Raw genomic sequence first — 12,008 nt, 5'->3', positions numbered from 1 at the left:
AAAAATATCGTTTTGGGGTAAGTAATGTAATATCGAATGTTAAAAATATAGAAAGTTAAAATATCGAAGTATATAACATAGGTTATTCAAATTATCGAATTTTTAATAATATCGAATTTTTTATAGTGTTTTTATGTTATTATATGTGTGAAAAGTGTCTATTTATGTTCTAATTTATTTTAATTAATGAATTTAGTTTTTTAAATTTTTGCGTAATTTAATTCTGTAGCGGGTTGTGGGTTTATAGGGGAATAGGGTGGGAAGTAATTTAATTATAATTAATTAAATATGTACATTTATTTATTAGTATTCATTTTTAATTAATTGTTAATTAATTTATATTTGGTAATTAATTAAATTTTAATTGGCAATTAATTTTAATTAATTGATTAATTGCTAATTATGTTAATTTTACCAATTTATTTTCTGTAGCGGGTTGTGGGTTTATAGGGGAATTGGGTGGGAAGTAATTTATTTATAATTAATTAAATATGTAAAATTATTTCTTGGTATTTTTTTTTAATTAATTGTTAATTCGTTTTTTATGGGTAATTAATTAAATTTTCATTGCCAATTCATTTATTTAATTGATTAATTGCTAATTATGCTAATTTACCTAATTTATTTTCTGTAGTGGGTTGTGGGTTTATAGGGGAGTAGGGTGGGAAGTAATTTATTTATAATTAATTAAATAATTCAATTTATTTAATTGTATTTAATTTTAATTTTTAATTGTTAAATAAATGTTAATTTGTAATTAATTTGTATTAATAGGTAACTCATTGTAATAATTAATTTTAATTTGTAATTATAATTGATTAATTATTCTATTATATTAAATTGGTAATTACTTTTAATAAATTTTTTATAGATATTAATTTATATTTTTTTAAATAATATATGAAGTATTTACTTTCCCTACTGTTGCACTCTCTGGAGTGGGAATAGTAATTTTTACCCCTACGCTATCCAACGCTTTCCCTACTGTTGCACTCTTTGGAGTGGGAATAGTAATTTTAACCCCTACGCTATCCAATGCTTTCCCTACTGTTGCACTCTTTGGAGTGGGAATAGTAATTTTAACCCCTACGCTATCCAACGCTTTCCCTACTATTGCACTCTTTGGAGTGGGAATAGTAATTTTTACCCCTACGCTATCCAACGCTTTTCCTACTGTTGCACTCACTGGAGTGGGAATAGTAATTTTTACCCCTACGCTATCCAACGCTTTCCCTACTGATGTACACACTGGAGTGGGAATAGTAATGTTTACCCCTACGCTATCCAACAGTTTCCCTACTGTTGCACTCACTGGAGTGGGAATAGTAATTTTTACCCCTACGCAATACAACGCTTTCCCTACTGTTGCACCCACTGGAGTGGGAATAGTAATTTTTACCCCTACGCTATCCAACGTTTTCCCTACTGTTGCACTCTTTGGAGTGGGAATAGTAATTTTAACCCCTACGCTATCCATCGCTTTCCCTACTGTTGCACTAACTGGAGTGGGAACAGTAATTTTTACCCCTAGGCTATCCAACGCTTTCCCTACTGTTGCACCCACTGGAGTGGGAATAGTAATTTTTACCCCTACGCTATCCAACGCTTTTCCTACTGTTGCACTCACTGGAGTGGGAATAGTAATTTTTACCCCCACGCTATCCAACGCATTCCCTACTGTTGCACCCACTGGAGTGGGAATAGTAATTGTAACCCCTACGCTATCCAACGCTTTCCCTACTGTTGCACTAACTGGAGTGGGAACAGTAATTTTTACCCCTAGGCTATCCAACGCTTTCCCTACTGTTTCACCCACTGGAGTGGGAATAGTAATTTTTACCCCTACGCTATCCAACGCTTTCCCTACTGTTGCACCCACTGGAGTGGGAATAGTAATTTTTACCCCTACGCTATCCAACGCTTTCTCTACTGTTGCACTCTTTGGAGTGGGAATAGTAATTTTTACCCCTACGCTATCCAACGCTTTCCCTACTGTTGAACTCTTTGGAGTTGGAATAGTAATTTTTACCGCTAGGCTATCCAACGCTTTCCCTACTGTTGCACTCACTGGAGTGGGAATAGTAAATTTTACCCCTACGCTATCCAACACTTTCCCTACTGTAGAATTCTTTGGAGTCGGAATAGTAATTTTTACCGCTACGCTATCCAACGCTTTCCCTACTGTTGCACTCATTGGAGTGGGAATAGTAATTTTAACACTCTTGCTATGCTACGGTAATAATATTGTATATTTTTTAATAATATTCTGTTAATATATATAAATATGTTTTAACAAATAAAATTGTATTTTTTTATAACTTAAATAAATATTTAATAATTTTAAGGTTATTTAAGTATTTTTGAGTATATTTTAGTTATTTATTTTTAATATTTTACATTAATTTTAATAAATTCGATATTTTTACAAAGTACATATTTTTAAACAATATTTTTGACTCGATATTTTTGTACTTACCTGTTTGTAGATAGGACTTTGATATTTTTGTAGTTGAAATTTTGGAGTCGATATTTTAAATGCCTATATTTTTGTAGTCGATATTATGTCAGTGATCCCACTTGAGCATCAGAGCCTGCACTTCCTGGCACAAAATGACCAGGTGGGCCTCTGGTAGGTAGCTGCTGTAGGAGGCAGGTATGGTGGGTCGAACAATCGCCTGCCAGACCCATGGCTCCGACCTTGAAAGAGATAGGAAGCCTGTTGTGCGGGTGGTTGGAGCTGCCACTGTCGATGCGCCTGTAGGCTGGCATATCCCCTAAAACTGCATTCTGGGTATTGCAGGACTGGAGCGAAGAGGTCCATAGAATGTGCCATTGCTTGCTTTATTTGAAAACATTACAAGGCTGGGTCTGTCTTTTCGCTAAACAAACAGAAGCCGTTGAAAGGCATATCCATTAAGGATGCCTGGACATCATTGGAGAAGCTCATGGACCTCATCCATGTGTGGTGCTAAAGCACCACACATATTCATAAAAGCCCTGCCTATTAATCTGTGGTGCCCAGGCCCAAGAGGATGGGAATTTGGCTGAATCCCAACCATCCTGAATAGTTTGGGCTAGTGAAGTTTGTAGGTCTTCTCGGAACACTAGCAGGCTCTCACCCATGATGTTCTAAAGTGTGTGGGTATAATGCTTCAGTAGGCAGCTTGCATTAACTAACCTCAGGGTAAGATTGGCCATGGAGAACATGTTCTTGTCAAAAAGTGTCCACTTGTTTTGACTGCCTATCAGTGCGAATGGTTGTAAAACATTTTGGACACCTATACCACCAAGTGCCCAGGTCTTGGTTGCTCAAATCTGAGACGCCCATAGCAAGTCTGTAATGATGGGTGACTTGTTGGTTGAGTGAGGGGACAGAGCATGGCTTAGCTCAAGTGCCCAACAGTGTGTCAGTAAGGGCTTAATTGAATGGTAAGAGGTTTGTTTGGCCATGCTCTACAACCTCTGTGAGAGTGAGAATGTTGTTTTTAACCTCCATAGTCAAGAGGTGAAGGTCAAGGACCTTGGCAGCCCTTAGAATTATTGTAACAAAGGAAGTGCTCTTATCTGTTGTTGGTCTGGGAGGGAAACCAACCCAGTGTCGGGTGAGGAGTCCAGTCCCCGGGCCTCCTGTAATTCCATGAACCAGTCCCCTACATCAAAAGGAGCAGCAAGTATGTCCCCGTTCCTTCCAGTGTCAACTTCAGTGGCTGACTCTGGTCAGGGACTGAGCTAAAAAGCAGGCATAATATATGTGCATGGCTGTGCGGTATTGGGATAGTATCTGAGTTCGAAGGGTTCTGTATATTCTGTGGCACGTCAAAATCTGGGCATGGCCTCGGTATAGCCAGCACAAGCTCAGAGTTGGACAAAATAATAGGTTGGGTGCCTCATACTTCACCCTTTGAATTCGTGCAGGCATCGATGAACAAGGGGCTGGCATGCGTTTCGGCGTCAAGACCCGCGCTGGTACAGATTCTGAGATCGGTTCAAGGAGTCCAGCTGCTGCAGAGGGCAAACCTGCTGGCAGTAGCTTGACTGGAGGGCCCTGAGGATCCTTGGGTCCTGAAGGCATGCCAGAGCAAAATGAAAGCATGCCAAAGATGTGCAGTATTAAAGGCTTTGACTTCCTCCAAGGTCACTGATAGGCCCGGAAACTCAGGATGCATTGAAACCAGAGATGAAATTGGCTCCTTGATAGAGCAAGACTAAGAGGCATGCTGATGTCCTGGGCTTTTTCCAAAGAGTTTTGTGAAGTGGCCGAGGAGAGCTTGGGCTTCTTATGTTTCTGTTTTTACTTATCCAAAGACTTCGACAATGAGGATGATCAGCCTTAGGAATGACTTTGAGAGTGGGACCGGTCGCAGTCTGCATTCTCAACTTCAACCTGGAGGGGAAACTACATGGAGCCTTCTGGTGCTTCCAGACCTTCATGTTCTCTGCTCCATCTTTTGAGCACTCTTGAGAGGAAGTGATTTGACTAACAACTCTAGCAACACGTGCCTATAAATTTAGCTGATTTTGGGATGACATTCTCTGAATCACCTCTCGACCAAAGCAAGAACCCAAACTCGGATGACTGATGCTTGTCTCGTTCACAAAATGAAGTATACTGCAGAATGTTTCTCTCCACTTCCATTTCTACACATGCTTCTACAATCTTGGATGGTCCTTCATTGGCTCCTCTAACAAACGGATAACATTCTTGTTCCTTACACCTTGTCTGAGATGGAAAATCTCTAACCAATTGAAAGGGTCTTTGTGTACAGTCCCTGGGAAAGTAGCCTTTATTTAAGCAGGGCCAGCTCTAGAGTTTATATCCTATGTGAACATGCCTGTGTAGTCTCCTTCTCATTGTCCCTTTCTGCCAAAAGTGCATACACTGATTCATTCAAGAACACAAAAATAAATTGGCAAGCTATTTATTCAACATATACACTGCACCCTTTTTAAAGACCATTAGCAACAATATATTTTGCAAGGTACATGCAGACTTCATAGCTATTTACAAGTACACATATTTCTGTATCCACTTCATTTCATGTTGGCATACCTTTCAGGTGATGAGAGAACAAAAATTAATGAAAGGATGGATTGTTTTGCAAATCTATGCTGTGTTGATTATATGATCATTTATATGTCACACTCATCAGCTTAATGTCCGGATACATTAAAAAAGTATGATAATGTGTATGAGATTTGTGTTTGTTCTGCTTTTGTTGCCAATCTGATGCGTTCTCCTAACTGCTTGAGGGATATATGAATGCAACAAATGTAATGATTAATAGCACGCATATAAAAGCGGAAAAACAGTCCATCCATCATTCCAAACTGAGTGTAAATACTGATTTGAAAACAAACTCCTGTTCTGGATTATAAGGATAGGTTTTCTGCCCTGACAATTTTCCCAAGGTAAAACCTAGAGCAAATCATGTGGTAAAATAGTGCATATTACAGGGTTGGCGCCTCAGTAGCTGGAAAACATGAACTATGAGTGTATTATACTGCTTTCCAAAGTCCAAAACTTGGCATGGTGTGGCAATTGTGCCTCGCATAATCACTGCCTTCTAATTTATTTGGAATAATTGAGCTTAGATACACTCAAACTTAAAACATTTACAAGTGATCACGTTACCTTGGTCAGCCCATTGTAAAAAGTATATCTTTCCCTGCCATTGAGTACTGAAAATGGGATGCTTGTATTTTTTTTCACAAAAGATAACTAATGATGATTACATATTCTGTGAGAACCAAACAGCATGGCAATAAAGCAACTGAGCTATTGTTAAATGTATTTCTTTGTATTACATTTTTTGTCACCCCTTATCTCATGCCACCCTGGTGCGTATCTGTGTGAACCAGGCTACACGTCCAGTCTTGGGTTTACAATGATGCTTAGACCTGACAGCCATTGAGTGGTCCTCCCCCCAACTTTTTGCCTTCCTCCTCCACTTTTCTGACCTTGTTTTTGCTTGTATTAGGACTCTGCAACACTTTACCACTCCTAACCAATGCTAATGTCCTTGGACTGTCCCTCCTTCAAATGGTAATATTGGCTCATCCCCAACTGGCATATTTAATGAACTTATAAGTGCCTAGTAAAGTGGTACTCCCTGTACCCAGGGCCTTTAAATTAAATGCTTCTGGTAGACCTGCAGCACTGATTGTGTCACCCACTTAAGTAGCCTTTAACCATGTCTCAGGCCTGCAATTGCAGATCCTCTGTGTGCAGAATAACTGCCATTTCAACCTGGCAAAGACAACCTTTTGCCAAGCTCAAACATGTTCTTTTCGTGCATATGTTACCCTAAGGTAGGCCCCGAACAAACCAGAGGGCAGGTTGCACTGTATTTAAAAGACAGTACAGGTACTTTTAAGTTTTACATGTCCTGGTTGTGAACAACTCTCAAAGTTGTTTTTCACTACTGAAAGGTCTATATCTCCCATAGGATAACATTGGGATTACCTTATTACATGTTCTAAGAGTAATGTCCAAATGGGAAGATATGACTCTTTCAAGTTTGATGTCTCTGGAATCACAGTCTAAAATCCAAACTTATGGTGAAGTCACATTTTAAATTGCAATTCTGAGAATGCTTATGCACCTGCACTCTACCAACCTCTGCACCTGGACACTGCCAGCTCTAAATGTACTCTGGCAAGTTGTGCCACCCCAGTCGTGGACCCTTGGAAGTGGGCCTAAGATGCTAGCCAGCAGAACCGGCACATCTCCTCTGCTGATCAATGCATCCAGAGCAGAACCAACGCATCTCCTCAGCTGAGCGACGCGTCTCCTAGCAGAACCGACAAATCGCCTCTACTGCGTGTATTGGACCTGTCGCAAAAGACTCGCATTGCTGCCACTTCTCGTATCTAGGAACTGATGCATCGCCTTCGGAACTACCGCTGCACAACCCTTTTACCCACACAAGCTCCTCGCATCCTTCGATGATGACAAAACTCAGCATCGTAGCTTCACAGGGCTTCGGAACCAAAGTATCATCCCTGCAGCATCTTGCATCCTAGACAGCAGACTTCCCATTACAAGCCCTGTCAACAGGTTCCTCAATGTCGGAGCAACACGACCTAACACTGCAGCCTCATGGCATCTCAGAACTGACACATTGTCTCTGCTGCTCGACGCATCTTTGGCATGGATCCACACAACGCTCCACAACCAGGAGTTAAGATACTTTGTTTAGCGGGCCTAACGGGTTCCTGTAGTTGGCCCGCACTCCATCGTGATCAGACTGAACTTGTGACTGTGTCCCATTCCAGCGCGACCAGATATCCTCAATAGCACTTTTTGCTTCTTGGCCCTATTTTACTTAAAAACTTTGAAATTCAACATCTTCTATTTTGTTTATTGTATTTTTGTTGTTTCGGTTTTGTTTTATTTATCAAAGTTTGCACTATATCTCTAACCTGGTGTGTAATATTCTTGTGTGGTGTTTTCACTGATTTACTGTTTCTGCTTAAAGTGTTGCACAAATACTTTACACACAGCCTCTGAAGTTAAGCCTGGCTGCTCTGTGCCAAGCTACCGGAATGTGAGCACACATTAATTTCGGGTTTGCCTGCCTCTTACCCTGACTAGGATTGTGGTTCCTGCTTAACCAGGTCTTACACCCCAGTCAACCAACAAGCCAATATCTAACAACTATTCTTGTCAAACTGTGCAAAACTGTCAATTCTTCCTTTAACGCCAATAACATGTTTTCCTTATAAGATTAAACTTTTACTGTGGAAGTTTTACCAGTACAAACATTGTAGTCCTTATGAAACCCAGAAACCTTTTGCTGCAATGACTCATATTTGTACTTCTCAAAATGCATTGGAGAACTCCCCTTCTGCAGTAAAAGACCAGTAGTTGGTGTTTGTCTCTACATCAGTGTCCTCTCCTGAACAACGAAGTGCATTTCTTCCACCTATATCATCATCCTCATGGCCATGTAATACATAAATCTCGCTCTGTTATATTTTTTAAATATTTCATGATGATATTTAATATAATGAACACTAAATAAAGCAATCTAAATTATTCAAATAAAAAGTACACTGTAAATTGGACCTTTGTCAAAATCAGCACATTGAAAGTATATTTCCAAATTTGCCTTTTGAAAAACGATGAACTGCTCTGTTAATAACGGAAGACCTCCCATCACTGTTTTTCCTCTTCTTCCACCGATATATTCTGCCTGGGCACTGAAATACAAATCACTAATTTCAGAAGAAAACCTGTATTAACCCCTGTTTCTCAGCCCCACCTCCCCCCACACATTTATTACACCACGCACTGCTTACCTGTCCATGCCCCTCACCTTGGTGTTTCACAGTCCATTGTCTCCTGGCCCCTGGATCTTTGATATCAATGCAGGAAAATAAAGAACAGCATACACAATACATGAGTAGGCCATTTTCTTGGTTCCTTATTAAAAGAAAACAGAACATTTTAGATTGATGTACACCACTTTGACTATAACTGAACAGTCAGTCAATAATCTTTATTCAGCATATGCCATAAACAATTTTTACCTGCAGAATGTCAATTTTGAAGTTTACCTTTTTCGTACCATTAGTTTGCACCTACATTATTATTTTACATTTCAACTAAATATTGTAGCCTTGCCCTCACGTGTTCCAACATATTTTTTTTTAATGCTATAGTGCGACATGTGCAAACTGCCAAATTATCTCCTTCCAGTGAAGCAAAACGTTACCCAAATTGAACTAAGACATAAGGGCAATTAAAAACACCTTTCAAATGAGATTTTACAAACCATTCTCCAAGTCGTAACTTATGCAAACAAGAAAATGTATATTTTCCTGTTCAATCTGGCTAATGAAAGGTACACGCATGTATATTGTGGGAGCATATGACTGTCCACCCACCCACACTTGTCTGCCTACCCTGCAGATGGCTGTTTACAAAACGGGCCTTCAACATCAGTAAGAAGACCGTCTATTGTCGAGAACCATTTAGAAACACAATCAAATACTCAGTAGAAATTAGAGCCAATACCTAAATCTAGTTGCAGAAAGTATGTTCACAGCCCCTTTGACATCTCTTCCCTCAATATTGCCCTCAAGTAACCCATTGCAGGGCTTATCAACATTCACTCAACATTCACTCACTGGAGCATGGATGTTCTATCTCACATACATACTACTTGAGAAAACGCTCTTCATCAGGTTAAGATGTCACATCTACAATTGTCTTCTGCGACCTGCTCTTAATATTCAGTTAAAAAATTAAGAACCCACTTAGTCAACCACTGAAAATTGTCATTACCCCACATCTCACCGGCCATCATGGTCTGTTATTGCACTTCAGCAATCCTTACTAGATCTTGTTTATGCCCAACCTTTGGGCTTGGGGGGTTTCCATCTATAAAACGTAGGACCATAGACTCTGTTCCTGATCACATTCTCTTCTCCTTACCAGGCTTTCTCTTGCACAATACCTTATAGATATTGTAACCCCCTCATTACATTTCTCACTAGTTTTGCATAACCACCAGACTAAGTATCCATTCACTTGGTAAAAAGGGAACCATGACCGCTGGATCTGAGAGAAGTTCAGAAGTCTGTTCAAGAAGCATTTCAAACGACTAGAAAGGTTTGCCATCACCAATTCACACATTATTTTGACCCCCTTCCCAGTTACTAAACAGGAGATATTTAGCCTCACATCAGGTTTTTAAGGCCCTCTACCTATGTTATCACGAATTATGTATCAAACTGCATTTCCTTAAGCCCCCTTTCATAGGAGTGTCTGTAAAGGGTTAAAATAGAAAGCAGCTACCCATAACCTGCTTTTTCTTTCCATTCACTAGAAAGTTTTTTCCAAAAAATTGTGAATTGTATTTTATAGAGAGGTGTGAGCTCTTGAAGTTATTCCAAAGAGATTTCTGTTTCTCTGCTGCCTGATGGGCATGTGAATCAATGACCGTAGTCATGTTTCCTTCTTGTATACAACTGTCCTGTGCCTCCCTGGAAGTCAGGGGAGTAGGCAGCAGTATTCAAGCTGGTCATATGCTGGATCCAAGGAGGCCATTATGTCCTCTTCTTAATTTGGTGGTGACAGAGTCAGAGTGGCCTAAGTCATGGAGATACTAGAGGTCCATCCTCCTGTAAATCAGGCAAGCATACTAAGGCTTTCACGGAGAGAGCACTCAGTCGCGATGGAGTACCCTCTCCACCAAACTCTAAATGAGGGCCTAAGTGCTCATTGGGAAACTTGAAATCTCTGCCTAATTCATGTCCTATCTTTGGCACATCATGCAAATAATTTCCTTTTGTATGAATGACTATCATGGATAGGTGAGTGTAGGCTATTCCTGAGGGTGATCCTGAGAGTTTATATAATACAGGCATACTCAAGTGGGAGCTCCGCATTGAAATCCTGATGCTGATTCCCAAGGCAGGATCCACTGAATTTGTCCATGAAGAGTAGTTACTTACGGATGCAGAATGTCTGCAAAGAGTTGTTAGTGTAAAATATTTGTCCATATACTTCTCTTGATGCTATTCACAAATACATCTGAGAGAAAATTCAGCCAATAGCAGTTTTCTCTTGTAGTCAGTAATGTTTTAAACGTGAGATTGATCACAGTTCTTATGTTTTTTGCAGAGACATCAAAAAAGAGGAGAGTCCTGGTGTGGCGTTAACCAAGGAAGATAAGAGTGGGCAAGAAAATACTGAGGAAAGGTAATAATTGAAAAGAAAAACGTTTCTAAACAAAGATAGATAAAAATGAAGAGACCGGGGCAGCTGAGTATACTGAAGAACTTAATTTGACTATATTGTAGCTTTGAAAATGCTTTCACACATTTCCACGTACTTATAAATAAATGACTGGATAACAGAGGTGTATGTGTTGAGGGAAGTGTGGCAAAGTTCATAGAACACTAACTACTCATGGAAGATGTATAAGTTATAGTTCGTAAAGCTTACTATAGTTGGTGAATTGGGGAACTTAAGTATTTTTTAGGTTTGGTATTGTAACTGCACCATTACATTAACTGTGGTTTCTTAATAGAATTTCGAATGATTTTATAATAGTAATTTGACATATCTCACCTTAAGGGAATGTGTGTGTGTGTGTGTGTGTGTGTGTGTGTGTGTGTGTGTGTGTGTGTGTTTGTTTGTGTGTGTATATATATATATATATATATATATATATATATATATATATTCATCCCAAATGCCCTTTGGGACCACATGGACCAGCATGCCATCGGGCATTTCTTGTGTGCCACGCCCATTGTGGGTGGTGTTTTCAATAAAATAATCATGGAGACAACACTGGTGAGCCATTCATTTTCCCTGTGTAGCAGCCCATGAGGAAGAGGCGTTCTGCCTCGAAACGCGTCGGGAATCAAGCAAGGAATCGAAAAATGAAATGGATGCAAATAATTGCAAGCAGCCTCAAGGTGTCCAGACCGGATGGTAGGAGCTGCATTGTGTGACCTCTGTGAGCTCAAGGGCATTTGGGATGAACATTAAACACACAGCAGCCCTGGCCGTGGCAGAGGAGCACCATTTCCTATGAACTGAGACTTGGAAAGGCTTGGAGAGAAACCCTTTCTTTCCGTGTAGCATGCAGCTCCACAGCAAAACGAAGCCTGCAGTTTTGCAATCCAACCTACTAAAGGATTTTAAATGCTTCTAATATGAACACAGAGACAATGAACCTACTCAAGGTTTTTAATACTATACTCACCTTTGGGACCACATGGACCAGCATGCCATCGGGCATTTCTTGTGTGCCACGCCCATTGTGGGTGGTGTTTTCAATAAAATATTCCTGGAGACAACACTGGTGAGCCATTCATTTTCCCTGTGTAGCAGCCCATGAGGAAGAGCGTTCTGCCTCGAAACGCGTCGGGAATTAAGCAAGGAATCGAAAAATGAAATGGATGCAAATAATTGCAAGCAGCCTCGAGGTGTCCAGACCGGATGGTAGGAGCTGCATTGTGTGACCTCTGTGAGCTCAAGGGCATTTGGG

The 12,008-nt window shown here is 40.0% G+C and overlaps 1 protein-coding gene across 1 annotated transcript in view; it reads left to right on the top strand.

The window, feature by feature from the left end:
* LOC144762755 (uncharacterized) overlaps nt 1-12,008 on the top strand; it is an 842,179-nt gene that overhangs the window by 423,126 nt on the left and 407,045 nt on the right. Inside the window, exon 20 of the mRNA XM_078648006.1 lies at nt 10,631-10,708. Coding sequence (XP_078504132.1) covers nt 10,631-10,708 — 78 coding nt within the window. The remainder of the gene's footprint in view (nt 1-10,630; nt 10,709-12,008) is intronic.

The sequence above is a fragment of the Lissotriton helveticus genome, chromosome 6 (assembly GCF_964261635.1).
Source record: "Lissotriton helveticus chromosome 6, aLisHel1.1, whole genome shotgun sequence".
Lineage (NCBI taxonomy): Eukaryota > Metazoa > Chordata > Amphibia > Caudata > Salamandridae > Lissotriton > Lissotriton helveticus.
The sequence above is the reverse complement of the archived record's forward strand: the minus strand, read 5'-3'. Positions and strand labels throughout refer to the sequence as shown.